Raw genomic sequence first — 19,595 nt, forward strand, 5'->3', positions numbered from 1 at the left:
TGGCAGCCGCTGGAGCCGCGGACGCGGAGCGAGGCCGGCCGCCGGGCACTTCCTGTGGAGGCCGCAGCGGGCGCGGGCGCCGACGGGCCGAGCGCCGAGGGAGCGAGCGAGCGACCGAGCGAGCCGAGCCTCCTGCCGCCGCCATGGGCCAGAACGACCTGATGGGCACGGCCGAGGACTTCGCCGACCAGGTGCGGCCTGCGGGCCCGTCGGCCCGGGGCGCCCCCTAACCCCGGCCCTCCTGTCGGGCCCCCGACCTGGGTGCCCCCGGGGCCCCGCCCGTGCCCCGCGGAGCCGGCCCCCGGGCCGCCCCGAGGCCTGGGCCGGGCGCCCCCCACGCCTCGATACCCCGCCGGGCTCGCTCCCCCTCCCCCAGCCGGGGCCCTGCCTCCCGGGCTCGCCACCTGCCCGGGCCGGGGGCACCCCTAAACTCGTCCTCAGGGGCCCAGCCCGCCCTTGCGCCGCCTGCGCGCCGGGGCGCCTTGGGTGTGTTCGCCGGGCCCGGGCTTCGGGCGCCCAGCTCTGTGGGCCTGTCCTCCCTGCCTGATCGGCCCGGCTCGTCCTAGACGCCGAGGGGCGCCAGCGGCTGTCTCCGCGCCTCCCGAGAAGGGGCCTGAGGCCCCGGGGTGGGATGGGGGATGCTTGGGGAGCGTCCTCGCCTTTCTGCACCGCTGGGTCGTCCCTGCACGCGTGTCCTTCCACTGGGCATTCTTAGGGGGCGGATCCTGAGCAGGGGGGTTGGTCAGATTGGAGGCCTGAGGGGGTCCTCCCGGTGGAAAGGGGGGCGCCCTGGTAGGCACCCCCACTGCAGAAAGTCTCGGCACTGTTTCTTTGCTCTGTCCCAGACGTGTTGGGTTCACGGGGTCCCTTTGACCCTTCCCTTCTATCTTCCTTCCCTGTCTGGACTCTGCCCCGCGTTGAAATGAATGGGTATCTGTCTGTACACACAGCTGGGGGGAGGGGGACGCGGACGCCTACCTTCCTGTTTGAGGAGACCAGGAGTGTCCAGGTGGCATTCCTAGCAACAGGGAAGCGGGCCCTTGGAACAGGCCACTGAGTCACTACTAAAGGTGCTCGGAATCTAGATGGACAGAACCAGGTCCTGCAAAGGGTCCTCCCACTGTCTCCTTCGACCAAGCTTGGCCCGGAGACCATGGCGGTGGTTCTTTAGCCGTGCACCTTTTACTTCTGAAAGTGTCCCGTTATGTCTACAGAAGAGCCGCGGCCCGCCCAACCGCCATGCTGTCTTTGGTTACTTCATGGGTGTGTGGCTTCGTCGGAGTTAAAAGTAGTGAGGTTTAAGTTTCTGTTTTTATGGGGGTTTTATAATTCATCGTACTCCAAGGCTGGGCTCACTGGAAGGGGTGTGTGTGTGTGTGTGTGAGATTTTTAAACAATAGTTAAGTGAGCTGTTTTCTAATCAGTTATTGGTGAACAAGATTTCCTGTCGTTCCCCTGACGGATGAGATCTCTCTAGCGTGGCCTCCCCGTTGGGTTCTCCCAGCCCCACTTTCCTGTGAGCTGCCTATGTTACAAAACAGTGGGGGGCCAAAACAGTCAACTTGAAGAAATGTTTTTCCCTCAGGTCATGATTTTGTGTTTACAATCTAAAAATTGTATTTCTTGCAAAAGCAATTTGTATAGAAAGCTCTCAAAAACCAAGCCAGCCAGCTTTGTCCGCTTTCACTGACATGATTTTAGTGACCCAGTTTTGTTTCCCCAAGTAGCCGCCACCTAAGGAGACGGCTCCGTGCAGCCATGGTAGCCGTAAGAGCCTCGTACACTCTCTCTGCAGCCCGGAAAAACCCTGGTTTTGCAAGTGAATTTCATAACTGAATCTAGATAAAATGTCTCCACTCAAGTTGCTGCCAACTATCAAATGATAAACCCTCCTCCTGCCAAAAAAAAAAATCAGACTCTCTTTACGTAATCCTTTCTTTTTTTTCTCCATGCATTTTGTTTGCTTTAAATGAAAGCAGCAGAATCTTGGAACCGAAAGGCCCTCGAGGGGCGCACAGGATCAACCTGTACCGGTTTCACTGCTGAGGCTCCTGGGGCCACAGCCCTGGGCAAAGCCCAGTGTCACACGCAAGATGCTTCTCATGCCTGGTGTTTTTCTATAAGAGAGCACGCCGCCTAAAATCTGGGAAAACAAGGCTGCATCTGCCGGGCAGGGCAGGATCCTGCGGTCAGTTTTTGAGGGCCAGAGCCCACCTTGGTGGTGACAGCTGTCCGCAGACACCTCCGCGCCCTTCCGTGGGCGACTTGGGAGGGCGGGGCCAGGCTGTGCTGTCACCACCGAAGTTAGGAGCTGCTTCTGCCACCCGGCCTGGTGTGAGAGAAAGACGTGGATGGGTGATGGGGCACAGAGCAAAAGCGATGGCTTCCTATGGACAGAGTCTGGCCCAGCTGGGCTGGCGGTTTTATTTTTTGACGTTGATCCACATGGTGCTAAACCAGCTGCCAACAGTAAAGGTGCAGAAAGTCTGGGCTTTTAAGATGAAAATGATCTCCCTTGAAGGGATTGGGGAAATGTCATGAAAGTCACTGATGTGACCGATAAATATAAACATGACATATCTGTCTTTTCTAACCTCATCTTCAGAAAACAAAAGCAAAAATGAAGGGACAGAAAGTCGGCCAGAAGTGAGCGGGGTCTCAGAAGGGCCGTGTGTCCCCTGAGAGCTACGATGGTAATCCAGAATCTCCAGTGCTCCGGCATGGGGCCAGGTTGTCCGTGCACACTCGTTGTGTTGCCCCAGGGTCCCAGGAGCTTGGGCCACAGTGCTTCCCTCTTCAGATGCAGAGAGGGAGGTCTGTGTGGTCTTGCACGGCTCGTGGTGGGCCGCCACATTGAGTCGGCAAGCTGCAACCTTCCTTCAGGCCTGCAGAGGCATGAGTGTGGGTGAGTGGTCCGGCTGCTTGCGGCCAGCAGGCTCAGCTGCCTCTTTGGCATCAGGCTCCTTGCCCTGGGTGGCAGGGACAGCGTCCTCCTGCTGGAGAAAGTGCTGAGAGAGCTGTCTGCGGAAGCTGGCATCCGGAAGCCATCTGAGCCTGGGTCTGAAGGGGCCAGAGACTCATCAACTCGGCAATCCAAAATGACGCCCATCCCCTGCCGCTGGGACTCACGGCCAGGCTGCAGGCTGTGACTCCCAAGCACATTTGCCCCAGTAAATAATATTAGCACTTAATGGGTTGTGTCACCAAGGTGACAGATAAGCTGCATGAGGCCTTGCTGTCCGTGTGGCCTTTGGTATTTCCACCTGTCCTCTGGCAGGACAGAGCCAGTCCTGGGTGCTCTCACCTCCAGGAGCTCCCTTTGGCCTCTGGTCAAGCGCTGGGGAGCGGGGACGGCCCTGGCGGGACGCTGAGCCGGGCCCCGCAGCCCCCAGGTCTCGGGCTGTGCCTTAGCCCGTGTGGAGCCCCGGTGTGGGTCGGGTTTGGGACGGTGCTGGGTGGCTTCGTGTTCCGTTCCTTTGTCATCCCTCCCCCACAGGGGCTTCCGGCCTCACACCAAAAAGGAGCGGGGAGAGGGCAGAGAGGAGCCCGCTGACTCACTTTCCCCTGCTCCGACCTCAGACAGGAGGTTCTGAGAAGCCGCCCTGCCTCCCTGCCTCTTGGGGAGCGGGTGGAGCGCGGGGCGGGGGCGGCGGCGGCGGCGGCGGCGGCAGGGCTTCTCCCGGAAGGTCATGAGCAGCCTGGCCCTGCTCCTCTCTCCTGGTGCTGTGTCCCGTGTGGGCTTTCAGTAGGGAAGCCAGGCCCTCTCTCCAGCCCAGGGCCGACCGCCACCTCTTTCTGGACCTCCAGGTGCTGCGTGGCCTTACAGAGCTCCCGGGGAGACTCGCTGGGGGTCCGGGGGTCCTGGTGGATGTGCCCCTGCGAGTCACTGGCCTCGGGTACCAGCCCTGACTCAGCCTGATGGGCCGGAGGTCCCTGGCCGCAGGCTGTAATCTTCTGGGGTGTGCAGGCTCGGAGCGGCCCTGGAGAAGGGCAGCCGCAGTTCTCAGGGTACAAGGAAGCCTGACCCACCTCTTGCCTCTGCCTGCAAGTTCTCATGAACCAAGAATTGTAGCCTGTTTTCCTCAAGTCCCTTTTGTCTTGGACACTCGGAGAGAGTAGGTTTCCCCGTGTTCTCTGGGAGCTGCAGGTGGCTGTGTGATGTGATGGCCGTGTCACAGAGCCACGTCCCAGCTTGGGTACAGCTGCCGCTTAAATCCCTGCCACTCGGAAACCACAGCCCCTTGTACAGAAACTTCAGCTCTGTAAGTGAGCCCTCAGATGGGGTCCTGCTTAGGACCCATATGCCACACTTGACCGTGAGCTTCCTGCGAAAGGCCTGCCCCCCAGAGGGTGACAGACCCTGTCCCTTGTCTTGCAGGCCCTGCCCACTCAGTGTCTCCCTCCGGCCTTCCCATTGTGACCCTATGCCTGGCACACGGCATGGGTGACCACTCTGAGTGCATGGGCCGCAGGCAGCCCCGGCCTCGGGACCCATGGTGTGTGCAGGAGGCCAGCTTGGTGTGAGCGCTGGCCCAGTGGCCTCTGGGTGCTGCTTCAGGGGCTCCCCTGCCGCACCAAGGGCACGCTGTCTGCAGCACGGTGTGGGGCCAGGGGCCAGACGCTGAGACCGCGATGTGTGCAGGCGAGGTTCAGACTGGCGCTGGTCTCACGCTGTCACACCTAGCCGTCCTCCTCCATGTTCAGTCCAAACAGGTGCTCATTAGACGTGGCTGGTTACAGAGAGGCTCTGTGGCCTGATTTGTAAAATAGCCCGAAACCTGGCCCACATTGCTGTTTAGCTGCTAGGTCATGTCCAACTGTTTGTGACCCCATGGGCTGTAGCCTGCCAGGCTCCTCTGTCCATGGGATTTCCCAGGCAAGAATACTGAAGTGGGTTGCCATTTCCTTCTCTAGAGGATCTTCATGACCCAGGAATCAAACCCACGTCTCCTGCATTGGCAGGCGGATTCTTTATCACTGAGATGTGCTTAGTTTAGAGCGCAGATACTTGAATGTTTGCAGTTTTTTCGAACAGAGATGTCTGTCTTGGCATGTCTGCACTTGGAAGGAGTGAATTACCTGTCCGAAGAGAACTTCTCTCCGCCGCTCTCTAATCCCCTTGACCCAGACACTCAAATTAAGAGTGCAGACGTGTCATGGAGGCTTTAAACACTGCCTCCGTCTTGCGGTTTAGGGGCCAGTGAAGGCGAGTTGGCCCCTGCCTGGGACTCTCAGTCCACACTGCCCTCCTGGTGGGCTGTGCCAGCCTCATATGGCTTTACCCAGGTGGCGACACCCTGCTGAGGCCTGTGTTGTCAGGCCAGGGCTTCTTGGCTGGTGGCCGGGCCTCCCAGGCTGGGTGATTACCCTGCTGCTGGGCGTTTTGATTCAGGCCCTGAGGCAGAAATGGGAGGGTGTGTGGCGTCCGCTGTCCCCACAGCTCCTGATCTGAAGTGCTTCTACCTACGTGGCCTCCAGACTTCATGTAGGTGTATTGGGAACCTCTTTTTTTTTTTCCTTTTAAAGACAAGGTTCATTGTCCTTCGCTTTTTTCCTCTGCTCATTAAGGTTGGAAAGAATCTTCACGACTATTAACCCACTGGTCCGCGCTTTGTAGGATAGTGGAGACCCCCCGCCCCCACCAAAGCATTCACTCGGCTTATCCACAGTGCGCTGGCCGTCGGGGGGTCAGAGCCAGGGTGACAGCACCAGCCGTCAGCCCCAGCCCTGGCTTCCTGCCCTGGGCCGCCCACTCGCCTGACTGCACATCTCCCTCTCTCCCTGGGGCTCCGGCGTGATTCCATGGGGGTCAGGGGCCAAGCAGACTCGCGCACAAGCGACACCTCGGGGTCCAGGCTCTGGGACATGGAGAGTGTGGATGCCTGGCCTTTCACCCCTCTGTCTTCAGGGCAGGCTGCTGTGGCCCAGAGCCCGGGGGAGGGGAGGCATCTCTGTGCCAGCTAAGCCAGAACTGACAACCAAAGCTTGGTCTAAACGGCTGGCAGCCTGCTAACCATGGTGGACAGCTCTAGCAGCACCTAGGACTTCCAGTCAGCTTTTCAAAACACCGAAATGGCAAAAACGCTCCCAGGCACACCTTCGTTTATTCCAGCAGCAGGTTAGCCAGCCTTAGAGGTTGTGACGCTCACTCGATGTCCCTTCGAGGGGTCAGACTCACGGGTGCCCTTCGGACTCTGGCTGCTGACACACCAGTCACGTGGGCGGGTACCCGATCTTTCTCCCCGGTTCCTGCTGTTATCGTGTGTCACAGGGTGTCTTTCCCTTTGTCCCTCCGCTTCGAGTGCGTGTGGTTCACCTGAATGACATTTGTCACTCGGTTTCAAGGTGCGTGTGTGTCTCCTGGTCGGCCGTCGTGAATGGCCTGGCGGGCGCGGGCAGGAGGAAGCTGTGTCTGCAGGCGTTCCCAGCTGTCAGCGTGGGGCGGGGCCGCCCCAGCAGCACAAGGACAGCGAGGCCAGGCAGGCTTTCACGGCCTTCGTGGACGTCCTGTGATGGGCACAGCGCGTGCTGGGGCAGCAGTGCTGCGGCAGGGAGACCCTGGGCCAGGGCATCGCCGAGGGCCCGCTGAGTCTGTCGTGGGCGTCTGGCTTTTCACCCTCTTGACTGAGGGTGGACGTGGTGTCCTGCAGCAGTTCCACGGGTGATGACTGTAGTTGACGCGCCGGCTGAAACGACAGAGGAGGAGGTCGGGGACTGGACTGAGGTCTCCCTCGCCTCCAGGCAGGGTGCCCGGACGCCCCCTGCCCTCCGACCCCTGGGCGGTGCTGGGAGCGGGTGCCGGGCCTCCCTGCTCCGTCCCGCCGCCCCTCACCGCAGCTCTCCCGGCCCGCAGTTCCTGCGCGTCACGAAGCAGTACCTGCCGCACGTGGCGCGCCTCTGCCTGATCAGCACGTTCCTGGAGGACGGCATCCGCATGTGGTTCCAGTGGAGCGAGCAGCGGGACTACATCGACACCACCTGGAGCTGCGGCTACTTGCTGGCCTCCTCCTTCGTCTTCCTCAACCTGCTCGGGCAGCTGAGTGAGTGGCGCCTGGGCCCCCGTGGGCCTCCCGGGCAGCGGCCTGCGCCCCGCTCCCCCCGCCAGGGCGCCGGGCGGGCCTGGGAGCGAGCCCTGCTGGCCCCTGGCTGGCTGCTCTGTGTACAGTCCTGGCTGGGTTGCTTTGAGGCCCTGGGTTCAGTGCCCAGAGCAGGAGGTACAAGGGACTGGGGGTGGCCAGTGAGGAGCCAAGGAACCCTGAACCTGGGGTCTGGAGAGGAAAACAGCGGCAAACGGAGACGGGCGGGCCTCAGACACCAGTGCGGCCGCGTGGGCCTTGGGCCCGGCTCCCGCCGCCCGTCTGTCAGGGACAGGACAGGACTGCGGCTCCCAGCAGAGCTGCCTCTAACACACGCGACTCTAGCCAGGAGTCTGCTTTCTGGACCAGGGTTTTTGATAGGTAGAGACCGCCCCCCACCAGAGACTGCTTTCTGCTTGGGGTGGGTGGCTGGGCTGCCACAGTGCCAGCGGCCGGGGTGGGGGTGCCGCAGCCCTGACCTCAGCCTCCTTGCAGCCGGCTGCATCCTGGTGCTGAGCAGGAACTTCGTGCAGTATGCCTGCTTCGGGCTCTTCGGCATCATCGCGCTGCAGGTGAGCGGGTCTCCCTCCTGTCGCCCTGCTTACAGCCGAGGACTCAGCCCCACTCCCCTTTCAGCCCATGTGTGTCTGCCTGGAACTGCCTGGGGCCAAGCTCTTGGGCTTCCACCGTTGTCTACTTCCCCGAGTTCCTTCTGACAAGGCAGCAGGTCACAGGGTTCTCTACTTCACAGAGAACACGTAGCTACTCATGAAATGTTTAGCTCACACTTCATCCGGATCGGGTCCTGGAGCCGCCATGTCCTCCAAAACTGTCTGGGCCCAGCTCTGAGGAAGCAGGGGCTCGTTGACAGGTCTGGGCCACCACCCACCCCGAGGAACGCTGAGCCCCTCGCTGAGTTTGGGGCTATTGGTGTCCCGAAAGAGTTTTGTCTGTCTTGTATTTAGATTTCTCACGTATGTTGGAAGAATTGCCTGATGCTGTTAATTCTGTAGAAACACAAATTTGTCTGGAAATGCTGAGACTCCAGTTTCTTTTTCCTCTGTTCCTCAGACGATCGCCTACAGCATTTTGTGGGACTTGAAGTTTTTGATGAGGTAGGTGTCTCCTGGTTGGTGGCTAGTATATCTCCTCCTGTCTCTAAAGTCAGTAGCGACTGGGTGAAGTGAGTTTCTCTGGGTCAAAACTGTGCTGCTTAGACTCTGTAGTGGACGTTGGTGAGGCCTTTTCCTCCCCATCCCCGAACCCCGAGAACACAGGTGAGAACCCCACGTCTCATGAGGGCTGAGGGTCCGGGGGGCACTGGTCAGCGGAGTTCCCTTCCTGCTGGGCCCTCCGACCCGGCCCGCCCAGCATGGGCGGGGCCTGGGGGCCCTGAGTGACCGCCGCGGGGTGTGCCCCGCAGGAACCTGGCCCTGGGAGGCGGCTTGCTGCTGCTGCTGGCTGAGTCCCGTTCCGAGGGCAAGAGCATGTTCGCAGGCGTGCCCACCGTGCGCGAGAGCTCCCCCCGGCAGTACATGCAGCTCGGGGGCCGCGTCCTGCTGGTGCTGATGTTCATGACGCTGCTCCACTTTGACGCCAGCTTCTTCTCGGTACGTCTCCCCGGCTGACCCCCGGCCTTCTGGGAGGCACTGCCCCCTCCTCTCTGCGCGCTGCGCACCGCCGAGGGGCCGTCCTGCCCTGACCTCATCACAGGGCCCCTCCAGTGGGAGAAGCAGGATCACAGCACGCACACCTGCTTCTCTCTCCTTCCGGGCATGCCCACCTGCAGCGTGTCCTGTTTGCACGCCAGGGGTTGGGGCTGCAGAGTCGAAGGCTTCATCCTTGGCTCCTAGGAGCTTATAGAGCTGGGGCCCTGACTGGGCAGGGTCCCCAGGAGGGGCTCCTGGCGCTGGGGGCAGGGAGCGGTTGGTCCTGAGCAGCCCCGGGGTGTGGTCCAGCTAACAGGGCTCCTAGGGTCAGCCGTGAGTGAGCCCGCTAATAACCCTGCCTGTGAACTGCAGACCTCGCTCCCTCCGGGGCGGCCTCTGCTGCCCTCGCCTTGGTAGCACCTCTTTTCCTTCCCTGCTTGTGAAGCTCTCGGCACACGCTGAGTTACTCCACCCTGGCGTGGGGCCTGCGGGGATGTGGGCAGCTGGAACTCGCCTTCATATCAAATGGGACACATCTCTTCTTCACATTCATTCTCATTCCATACGTTTCAACCTACGCAGATCCTCCAGAACATCGTGGGTACAGCTCTGATGATTTTGGTGGCCATCGGCTTTAAAACCAAGCTGGCCGCCTTGACTCTTGTCGTCTGGCTGTTTGCCATCAACGTGTACTTCAACGCCTTCTGGACCATTCCCGTCTATAAGCCCATGCACGACTTCCTCAAGTACGACTTCTTCCAGACCATGTCAGTGATTGGAGGCTTGCTCCTGGTGGTGGCCCTGGGCCCCGGGGGCGTGTCCATGGACGAGAAGAAGAAAGAATGGTAACAGCGTCCTCCCTGCCTGGCTGGGGCCCGCGGCCGTCGAGGACTGGTTCAGGGTGGATTCGAGTAACTTGCCAGCATCTCCTGTACCCCCTTCCCTTCCCTCCCTTGGTAAAGGCACAGATGTTTTGAGAACTTTATTTGCAGACACCTGATAATTAATGGCTAAACCTGCTATGGACCCACAGCCTGGTATCTGACCGTGTGGAGCCGGCCGGCCGAGGTCAGCGCCCCCCACCCCAGGGCAGGGCTGTGGCTTCTTGGAGTGGGCATCTTGCTTGGCTGTGGCCTGTCAGCCCGGTTTTTTTGTTTCATTTTTGGGGTGGGGACCTGGAAGCCGTACTGTGAGCAGATACATTTGTGTATCATTCATAGCAGTCTCCCTCTTATTTTTTTTTTTGAAGTTTACCTTTTTAGCTAAAACTACTCAATGATCAGGGTAGCCCAGCCCAACACCAACACACTGGTTCAGACCCGCACCAGTGCCTTCCCCGTGGTCTCCGCCCTGCGCTGTGAGCCTCTTAAGGGCTGGTGAGAGCGTTTAGAGAAACCCCAGACCCCAAGAATAAGGCAGTATTGGAGCGGCAGCCGAGGCTGCGCTTCGCGGCCAGGGCGTTCCTCGGAGAAGCGGCTGGGGCCAGTACGGTTTCCGCGGGGCGATGCCTGGGAGTGCGAGGGGCTCACGGTGGGGACAAGGCCCTCAGAAAGGCCGCCCGGAGCCCACAGGGGCTGGAGCCCAGGCCTGGCAGCACGTGGGCCTCGTCGGCACCTGCGTGCCCAGCCAGGGAGCAGCTGCCGCTGCCGGCTGGGCTGGGCCGGAGCGGGCACTCAGACCAGTTACCTCAGGCCGACCGTCCCAGTCGTAGCCGCAGCCGGCCTGGCGCCCCCCGGCCCCGCTCGCTCCCCGGCCTCATGAGGCCGCTGCTTGCTCAGATTGTCTATTTGCTATGCTGAATGCAGCCCCAATTACTTTTTACGATTTGTGATGCCTTACCGATTGGATCTTGATCCTGTATTTAAAGTTTTCTAACATTGCCTTACACTGTGTTTCTCTTCTTGGGGGCGGGGCCGGGAGCTCTTCTCGCTGTTCTTCACTCGTCCACGAGGTGACCACAGCCCGTGCCACCCCCGGGCCCCCGCCAGGCCCTCCGCGGTCTCTCAGCCTTGCCTTGGAGCAGGCCCCGTCTTCCCTGGATTCATCTGCTGGGGGTGTGAGCCCGACCCGAGGGCCTTCCCTGGGGCTTCCGGGGTCAGTCCCGAACCCGGATCCACACGGACCCCAACCCACTCGAGCCCCTGGCCAGCTTCACAGGGCAGGGGGAGGCTGGCTCTTACCCACCAGAGCTGCTAGAACCTTCCCTACGGTCTGGACCCAGCTAACCCGAGGGGAGCCATCGCCACTTTTCCAGCACCACCCGTGTATCCCCCCATCCCCCGAGCCCCACCACTGCAGAGGCTCCTTACACCCCACCCCCAGGAGCCCACTTCCCTGCTCCCCAAGTATTTATAAGGATGGAGGACTTTCTACTTCCGTCCCGCGGGCGCTCCCACACGCAGGGGGTCAGACTCGGTGTCAGTCTGAGCAGGGTGGCCTCTGTGCACCCCACCCAGTCACCCAGCCTCCCAGCCCCAGGGAGCAGCGCGCTTGGCCAGGCCGCAGCTGCTCTGTGGCAGGTTTTGGTTTGTAAAAGCAGACTGACCCCTGGTGGTCACCATTCCACCGCCCCTGCCCCTGAGTGGGCCACACTCAGGGCAGGGTAGATGCTTATGTGAGAGGAAAAAGGACCTACTGAATTGATTTGAGCAAAAACAATTTCTGAAGAAAAAACAAAAAACTTTTTTTTGCTCTCTGTGGGAAATAGGTATAAATCTCATGCTGTATTTTATATCTTAGTTGTGTTTGAAAACATTTTGATTTTTGGAGACACGTCAAAATAAATAATGGCATTTGTTGTACGCAGTGTGGTCCTCTGGTGTCCGCCAGCCAGGTGGGGCCTGGCCAGGGCGATCTCTGGGTGCCCCCGCCAGGCGTCGCCCGAGGCCGTGTCCAGACGGAGGTCTTCCTTTGGGGTTCGCGCTGCTCCCTGAGTGTGGGGGTCAGACCTCAGCCGTGCAGGGGCAGCAAGCAAGGAGTGCGTGGAGCAGGTCTCGGGACACCGGCTGGACCAGTGGGGACCCTGGCGGGCTACTTCCGAGGACTTTCAGAATTCTCTCAAGATGCGTTTTCCCCAGCGACCTTTCATTAACCCGACTGTTTAAAAGAGCTGAAGCTCTTAGGTTTGCGGTGGTGACTTTTGAACTTCTTTTTCAAGGAGCTGGACCGTTTCTGTGGCACAAACAGAGAACTCCCATCAGCAGGGGCATTCTGATGCGATGCCGGGGTGTTGTGAGCCTGCCCCCCAACCCCAGCCCGCAGGGAGGAAGGGACTTTAGTGGGAACCCCTGGGCAGCTTTCTGCCTGCGGCTTCCTTGACGACTCGGAGGGGCAGTTAAAGGCAGCACTCGGACCCCAACCGCACAGCCCTGCCCCGCCCTCTACCAGCCCAGTGCTGCATCACTGACGGACCGTCTTTCCTGCCCCAGTCTCAGAGGTTCCGGGGGCTCTGATCGAGTCCTCTCCTCAAGGTTCCTGCGCTGCGCCCGGACCGCCCTGCCTTAGAGCTGGGGCCCTGAGCCTGCTCCGTGCAGCCCCTTCTGTGAAGGCGCAGACCAGGAGGCAGCCCCGCCAGCACCTGTCTTGTACACTGCTGGCTTGAAATTTCAGTTGTAAAAAAAAAAAAAGGTATCTGATTTTTCTAAAGAAGCTGAAACCCACGGCTACAGAAAATGGCTGCCGCGCCGGCACCCTGGGAGACAGCACTACCTTCCTGCGCTTGAGGACACGCTCCCGGCCCACTCCCAGGGCCCCACTGTCTTCAGGGCCCGTCTCTCGGGGGCCCCTCGGCCTCTCGTCCTCGTCCTTGGTCAGAAAGTCGTCAGTGCTGTCCCCAGGCCCGGTCGCTTCCAGGTCCTTCTTGGTGAACAGCTCAGCTGCAAGGGGTAGAGGTTTGCGCTGTCTCAGGTCAAGTGCACCGCCTATGCCGAGGGGTCAGCCAGGCCCAGGACCAGAGGCGGACATGCAGCAGCAGGGAGCGGCTCGCTGATGGAATCCGCGAGGACAGCTGTGACCCGGATCCCGAGCACTCGAGCTTACGCGGGTACAGGTCTGTCATGCTGTCATCACTGTCACTCGGGGCGGCGCCGTCATCGCTGGACGGGGGCTCCCAGAAGGCTTCTCTAGGGCGAGGTGGCCCGTCACCGTCCTGCTGGTCTTCCCTCCTCCTCTTGTGCAGGAGGCAGGCCGGCACAAACTCCACGCCCCGCTCCTGACACTCCTCATCTGTGAGACAGACCGCTACGCTGCCTGGATCCCTCGCGTCTCCCCACCGTCCTCCGGCACACAGCTGGGCTTGGCCCGGGCCCTGCCACCCTCCTCCCCAGGGAAACAGCAGGAGAGCCTTCAGCTCAGCTCCTTTGGGGAGAGCAGCCAGGTGTGTGGGGGTGCAGGCCAGGGGCGGGCCAGCGGAGACCGAACAGGCCTGGAACACCCGTTCCTTCGGCTCCAGCCAGTTTCCAGGAAGCCACGCCAGCCTGCCGCCGGGAGACTGAGGTCCGCTCAGGCACAGCAGCTGGGACTCCTCCCTGGATGGCGGGCTCCATGAAGTCCCAGCTCTAGCCCTCCAGCGCACTCCCATCCAAAGCTGCCAAGACCCTCTGTGGTCTCGTCCCCACCTGCCTTTCCAAGTCCACTTGCATGGTGGCACAGTAGCCATCCTACAGAATCCCCCCCCCCCCGCCCACGGCCAAGCCAAGCACTCTCCCAGCAGCCCCTCAAGTCCTGTCTGAAGAGAAACCCTCAGAGAGCCCCCTGTGTGAGGCAGGCCCACCTGGGGATGCTTCAGCACCGTCTCCTTCACAGCACTTAACCCAACCCGCGTCACTCCGAGTCTGCTGCTCGCTCTGGGCCGTCTCTCCCATCACCCTCTCCTCACTGTGCTGGGACCGGGCCTGGTGCATCCACCAAGGGCCACCAAAGGCTGACTGGGCTGCCGCTTCTGCCTTCTAGGGGTGCTGGTCCTGGGGAGAGCACGCAAGCACCCAGACACCCACGTCCCCGAGGCTACTCACACTTGTGCAGTGCCCTCCGGTACCGCCGGCCCTGGGTGTGTCTCAGGACGTGTTCTGGGGACTTGTTGATGTGTCGCAGCGTGAGTCTGCAGAACAGCTGGTGCCTAAGGGACAGTTCACAAGCCAGGGTCCAGACCCACAGCTCTCCACCATGGCCACATTTTAGAATCACCCCCAGAGAGTCTGATGAGGGAGGTCTGCCGTGTGGCTTAGGCATCAGGATTCTTCCAAGCAACTGCAGCCTGCCACTCCTCCAGACAGCCTCACCGTCCACCCAGAAAACAGGCCTAGACAGCCTGGCCAGCCTCCCCAGACTGCTCCAGCAGGAGAGGCATGTGAACCACCGCTTCACAAAGTGCTGGACAGTGAGTGGGACTGTCTGCCACCCCCCACTTCATCTTGACTATTACTGTCAACCATGCCCTCTCGGCTAAATCAAAGCTCTCCTTTAAACTAAAGAAGGAAAAGGACCGCCTTCAGAACCTCAGGTGACAGACCACAAGTGAGCCAACACTCTACAAAGCACACAGGCCAGGTGGCAAACCTCGTGTTTACAAAAAGAAAATGAAATATCAACTTCAGATATGCAGACGGTACCACTGTAATGCACTACCATCCAGTAGTCATGTATGAATGTGAGAGCTGGACCATAAAGAAAGCTGAGTGCAGAAGAACTGATGATTTTGAATTGTGATGCTGGAGAAGACCTTTGAGAATCCCTTCTACAGCAAAATCAAACCAGTCACTTCTAAAGGAAATCAACCCTGAATGTTCACTGGAAGGACTTATGCTGAAGCTGAAGCTCCAATACTTTGGCCACCTAATGCAAAGAGCCGACTCAGTGGAAAAGATCCTTAGGTTGGGAAAGATTCAGGGCAAGGGGAGAAGGGGACGACAGAGGATGAGATGGTTAGCTAGCAACACCGACTCAATGGACATGAATTTGAGCAAGCTCCAGGAGATGGTGAAGGACAGAAAGGCCTGGTGCACTACAGCCCACCGGGTCGCAAAGAGTCGGACACGACTGAGCGACTGAACACACACACATACAGACATGAGCGAGATGGGGGCCTCACTTGGGGTCCCAGGTGACTCACAGCTCGAGAACTCCCACCTGCATCTCAGGTCTCCTAACAGACGGGAGGGTGGGCGCTGCCAAACTGGCCGCATCTCTAAAGAGCGCTCACTCTGCGGGGAGGGGTCGGGGCTCCGGAGTCTACCCAGTTCCGGCCAGGCTCAGCACTAGAAACTGTCCGTCCCCGGGTCTCCCCGGGCAGTGCCCGGCCGCCCCGCCCTGGCCCGGCCACGTACGGGTTCTTGGTGCTGGGCACGATGTGCGGCTCGAACTCGGCGTAGTCGAAGGCCGGGGAGGCGCGCACCAGCCGCCGGTACTTCTTGCCGCGGGTGTAGAGCTGGAGCTCGGGCAGGCGACAGGGCAGCTCGTGGCCGGTCAGAGCGCACCGCACCTGCGGGCGGGAGCGCGGCGCGGTCACGGGGTCCGGGCGCTGGGGGTCTCGGGGCCCGCCGTGGGGTTCCCGCACCCCACCCCCGCCCCGCTCCCACCTTGCAGGCGCCGGGCTCCAGCCGCAGGCTCGGGTGCTCGCGCAGAAAGGCGCGCACGTCGGCCGGCAGCTCGTTCATGGCTCGGCGCGCGGAGCTGGGCGCCGACCTTCGCCGGAACCACGTGGGTCGGGGGGTGGGCCGGAGGCGGGGCCAACGACGTCCCGGAAGCAAACGCCTCCAGGACCCGGAAGTGAGCGGGCGGGGCGATGGCGGCGGCGGTGCTGCAGCTGGGGCTGCGGGCGGCGGGGCTGCGGCCTCTGCTGTGCGCGGCGGGCGCGGGGACGGTGAGCGGGCCGGGCCGGTGCGGCCGGGCGGGGGTGCGGCCGGGCGGGCGCGCCCTCGGAGTGGGTGAGCTCAGCCGGCCTCTCGCGTCTCCGCAGACCCCGGCCAGCGTCGTCTGGAGGAGCGTGCTGGGGATCGCCCCGCGCGCAGGTGAGTTCTCGTGCAGGGACGCCCCAGGCGCCCCGGGAAAGACTTTCAGTCCGTGCGTTCACTTTGCCGGGGGACGAGGGTGTCGCGATAATCTCTGAAACTGCCGCCCCAACCTCGGGAGTCGGGCCCTGGGTGCGCGCGGGCTATTCTCCGTGCTGCCACCCGGCCGACAAGTGCAGCCACTGCCCGAGGCCGCCTCAAGCTGAGGCGGGGCCGACCCGAGACCGAAGCCGTCTGGGATCCTAAAGTAAAGCATGGCTTGTCTGTACAGTTTGCGTGTGGTCCCCGCGGTTCAGCAAAGGGTGTTTGTGTATAGAGCGCTGTGCGCCCTGGAAAGGCGGCTGTAAGTTTGCTCCCGGCCTGCCTTTTTTTAACATCCCTAAGACCTAGGTTGCTTTCCATTGATGGAACTCACGCTCTGAGAACTTAAAGGTACCTCTTGTGTACGTTTTTCCAACTTTAAATTTGTGAGCGATTCAAAAGAAAAGTTCTGAGAGCTCTGTAAACCACTGTCCTGAAGTGTATCACATTCTGTCTCTGCAGAGCATGGGCAGTCCGTGCGTGTAAGTGACAGGATAGGTCTCAGCATGTCTTTGCAGGAAAGCCATGAGGTGGTTCCATGAGTTACCCAGGGTCATGGCGGGCGGCAGAGCCAGGCCCTAATCGCTGGATCTCATCCAGTCGGTGACTGCTGAGTGGGGGTCCTGCGCTGGGTGCTGGGTTAGGAGCTGGGCCGGGCGCAGGGGCTGCTGGTTAGCTCCGACTGCCCGTGGTGGCCGCCCTCCTTGTGTTCCACGTTCTCTCAGGCAGTCAGGGCAGCTTCAAGGAATTGGCCGCTCCAGTTCTTCTTTCCAGGGCTTCCAGCCCCATGCCCGTGCTGTGACATCTCCTAGGGTTGGCCTGGAGGCCCGGCAGGTGTGGCAGCTCTTCAGCCGAAGCAACTGCCACAAAAAGCGAAGATGAGTCCTTCCTCCGCTGGTTTCTGCTTCTTATTCCTGTGACTGCTTTTGGCCTGGGGACGTGGCAGGTAAAGGCTGACGTGGCTCTCCTGGCCCTGAGGCCCTGACTGTGCTGCCGCCCACTTGGGCTCACACCCTGCGCCCACAGGTCCAGCGTCGGAAGTGGAAGCTACAGCTGATCGCAGAGCTAGAGTCGAGAGTTATGGCTGAGCCCATCCCACTGCCCGCAGAGTGAGTTTGTGCGGCTGCCCAGCTGGGGCTGGGCTCGCTCACGGTCAGCAGTGGGGCCTGGCTGCAGCTTGCCTTCGACTCCTCAGTGGGCCTGCTCGGCTTCTTGTTGACACCCAGCTGCTGCCTGACACACACGTGTAGAAAGGCCTTTGGGCTTCACCCGTTTCCAGGCCCAGTGTACTGAGGGCTCCCGCAGTGCTGACGGCCTCCCGTAGCAGTAGTTCTTAGGTGGCGGGAGTGCAGACATCTGTCATGTCTGAACATGAGTGATGTTTTGAAAATGTGCCTAGTGATTCTCCTGCCTTCTTCCCTCCTTTAAAAGCACTCGCCTACAAGGACAGCTGTTGTCATGACCCTTCCCATTCAAGGGAGCAGACAGTGGGTCGTTTGCCTTGCAGATGGTCGCTTTGGCCCCTGTATTTTACTGAGTTCACACAGGAGTCCACAGCGTTAAGCTTTTCTTGAAAACTAGGACTGTTTGGCAGCACAGATCCTCGTTCTGCGTGCTTCCCAGGGACCTAGCCCCGCTTCGAGGGCACAGCATGCAGCCCTGTAGCCCCCATGGTGCTCGTGCATCTTCTGCCCAGGCCACGGTGGGTGGTGTGGTCTGCAGACCCTCAAGTGGGTCTCGGCTCCCCTTCTCCCGCCCTGTATAGCCCAATGGAACTGAAGAACCTGGAGTACAGGCCCGTGAAGGTCAGGGGGTACTTCGACCACTCCAAGGAGCTGTACATGATGCCTCGGACAATGGTGGACCCTGCCCGGGAGGCCCGGGAGGCCGGCCGGCTCTCATCGGCAGCTGAGAGCGGTGCCTATGTGGTCACTCCCTTCCACTGCACTGAACTGGGGTGAGTGGCATGTCAGGGAAGGGGTGCTGAGTGGCCTGGCAGAGGTACTGGTTCCCATGTTCCTTCTCAGCCCCCAACCCTGGGGAATCCAAGCTGCCCAGACAGCTCAACTCCTTGGAGAGTTTGAAATGTCATCCTGGTGTCATTAAGACAGCTAAGTACTGAACTTCATCTGCGTTGTTGAGCTCTGAAGGGGAAGGAGCATGAAATAGACCTCTTTGGAGAAACTGTTCAGCGGCTGACACTTAGTGATTATGGGGCAACAGGAGGGCCAGCAGAGGAGCCCCAGCCTTGCGTGGAGGGTTTCGGGTCAGGGGAGCCTTCCCAAGAGGCTGTTTGAGTAGGAGGTGGTATGTAGTCAGTGCCAGCCCTGCAGCACCGCTTCCCCCACCACCACCAAGACCCAAAACTGGAGCATCAGCCTGAGAAGAAACCCCAGGGCCTCGGCCTTCGCCTTCTGGTTTTCTGCGCAGGATGGGCCCCAGTGCTGCAGCTAGGCTAGGACAGGGAACTGAAAGCAGGAGTTGAAGGGAGAGGCAGTGGGGAGACATCCACCACTGGTTGTGTTGCAGCAGGTGAAACAGCAGAGGTTGGCGGTGGGGAGGGCATGAACCCACCGCACTCCCGGGGTTGGAGCCCCCCCGTCCCCAGCTCGCTCTACTTCAGTCTTTCCCTTGTGCTGTTTGCCTGAGGCACCCAGTGACCACTCATCACCTGCATTCAGAACCCCTTCCCTGCCTGAAATAGCATGTTCTTGGTACTCTAGAATCACCATTCTGGTGAACAGAGGGTTTGTGCCCAGGAGGAAAGTGAATCCAGACACGCGGCATAAAGGCCAGGTGAGGGCCGTGGACTGTCCCCTCTGGGAGGAGCTGTCCCAGCTCTGCAGAGACACGGCATCTCTCACCTTCCCTCACAGATTGAGGGAGAGGTGGACCTGGTGGGGATGGTGAGGCTCACAGAGACCAGGAAGCCTTTTGTCCCCGAGAACAATCCGGAGCGGAACCACTGGCATTACCGGGACCTGGAGGCCATGGCCAGGCTCACAGGCGCAGAGCCCATCTTCATCGATGCAGACTTCAGTATGTTATGAGCAGCACACCCCAATACCTCCCTCTTAGCCCTGGCCATACACCTCTCCTCCTGTCCTTTACACCCGAGCATGTATGTTGGTGGGTGGGAGTGTGCCCGACTTGGCTGAGTGCCCCACAGACACCATGAGGACACTTCCGTGTCCCTGCAGAGAGCACAGTCCCTGGCGGGCCCATCGGAGGGCAGACCAGAGTCTCCCTGCGGAATGAGCACCTGCAGTACATCATCACCTGGTAAGCCGGGGCCTGGCCTCGCCCACTCCCTCCCCCCACCCACCCCCTGACAGAGTTCCCTGCTTTCAACCCGAGGTACGGACTCTGTGCGGCTACCTCGTACCTGTGGTGCAAGAGGTTCCTAAGTCGGACTCCTGGCGTGTGAGGTTAGCAGAAGTCAGCCTGTCCCTGAACAACTGAAGCCACTTCAAGAGATTTGGTTTTATGCTGATCATGTGCTCTTGGTATAAATAAATCTCTGCACCACACGAAGTGCTTTTCTTTCCACCTAAACTCCAATGTACCACCTAAGACAGCCTTTTAAGAAACTGGACACACACACAGGGCTTCCGTGGTGGCAGTGAGAAGCCCACGCACAACTTGGAGAGTAGCCCCTGCTCACCACAAATGAGGGAAGAAATCCTGTGCAGTAAATGAAAACCAAGCATAGTGCCCGCGCCCCCCCCCGCCCCCGCACACAAAACTGGATGCACAACTGATGAAAGTACTTGTCACCATCC

At 60.4% G+C, this 19,595-nt stretch overlaps 3 protein-coding genes across 3 annotated transcripts; 2 read left to right on the top strand and 1 right to left on the bottom strand.

The window, feature by feature from the left end:
• Positions 1 to 32: 32 nt before the first annotated feature.
• SURF4 (surfeit 4) lies at positions 33 to 11,526 on the top strand. Its single transcript, XM_061154241.1, has 6 exons — positions 33 to 191; positions 6,854 to 7,040; positions 7,572 to 7,648; positions 8,148 to 8,191; positions 8,500 to 8,686; positions 9,308 to 11,526. Exons 1-6 carry the CDS (start codon positions 144 to 146, stop codon positions 9,572 to 9,574), a joined length of 810 nt encoding a protein of 269 aa, XP_061010224.1. The 5' UTR covers positions 33 to 143; the 3' UTR covers positions 9,575 to 11,526.
• Positions 11,527 to 11,597: 71 nt separating this feature from the next.
• On the bottom strand, positions 11,598 to 15,418 carry SURF2 (surfeit 2). The gene is made up of 6 exons (XM_061154242.1): positions 15,301 to 15,418; positions 15,049 to 15,203; positions 13,738 to 13,841; positions 12,764 to 12,949; positions 12,434 to 12,600; positions 11,598 to 11,896 (listed from the first exon to the last, which is right to left on the bottom strand). The coding sequence occupies exons 1-6, from the start codon at positions 15,376 to 15,378 to the stop codon at positions 11,813 to 11,815; spliced, it is 774 nt and encodes a 257-aa protein (XP_061010225.1). The 5' UTR covers positions 15,379 to 15,418; the 3' UTR covers positions 11,598 to 11,812.
• Positions 15,419 to 15,498: 80 nt separating this feature from the next.
• LOC133064324 (surfeit locus protein 1) lies at positions 15,499 to 19,480 on the top strand. The gene is made up of 9 exons (XM_061154243.1): positions 15,499 to 15,584; positions 15,681 to 15,732; positions 16,626 to 16,759; positions 16,840 to 16,922; positions 17,579 to 17,770; positions 18,537 to 18,609; positions 18,690 to 18,852; positions 19,014 to 19,095; positions 19,171 to 19,480. Exons 1-9 carry the CDS (start codon positions 15,507 to 15,509, stop codon positions 19,238 to 19,240), a joined length of 927 nt encoding a protein of 308 aa, XP_061010226.1. The 5' UTR covers positions 15,499 to 15,506; the 3' UTR covers positions 19,241 to 19,480.
• Positions 19,481 to 19,595: the final 115 nt, after the last annotated feature.

Source organism: Dama dama, chromosome 11, assembly GCF_033118175.1.
Source record: "Dama dama isolate Ldn47 chromosome 11, ASM3311817v1, whole genome shotgun sequence".
NCBI classification, from domain to species: Eukaryota; Metazoa; Chordata; class Mammalia; order Artiodactyla; family Cervidae; genus Dama; species Dama dama.

Bases quoted from the DNA above. Each gene is read 5' to 3' on its own strand.
- SURF2 (XM_061154242.1), bottom strand. From the start codon at position 15,378: ATGAACGAGCTGCCGGCCGACGTGCGCGCCTTTCTGCGCGAGCACCCG. The intron at 12,950-13,737 runs GTGAGTAGCCTC...TCTGTCTCACAG, and splicing joins CCGGAGGGCACTGCACAAGT to ATGAGGAGTGTCAGGAGCGG. The intron at 12,601-12,763 runs GTAAGCTCGAGT...TACCCCTTGCAG, and splicing joins CATGACAGACCTGTACCCGC to CTGAGCTGTTCACCAAGAAG.
- SURF4 (XM_061154241.1), top strand. From the start codon at position 144: ATGGGCCAGAACGACCTGATGGGCACGGCCGAGGACTTCGCCGACCAG. The intron at 7,041-7,571 runs GTGAGTGGCGCC...GCCTCCTTGCAG, and splicing joins CAACCTGCTCGGGCAGCTGA to CCGGCTGCATCCTGGTGCTG. The intron at 8,687-9,307 runs GTACGTCTCCCC...CAACCTACGCAG, and splicing joins TTGACGCCAGCTTCTTCTCG to ATCCTCCAGAACATCGTGGG.
- LOC133064324 (XM_061154243.1), top strand. From the start codon at position 15,507: ATGGCGGCGGCGGTGCTGCAGCTGGGGCTGCGGGCGGCGGGGCTGCGG. The intron at 16,923-17,578 runs GTGAGTTTGTGC...CGCCCTGTATAG, and splicing joins CCCATCCCACTGCCCGCAGA to CCCAATGGAACTGAAGAACC. The intron at 19,096-19,170 runs GTAAGCCGGGGC...TTTCAACCCGAG, and splicing joins CTGCAGTACATCATCACCTG to GTACGGACTCTGTGCGGCTA.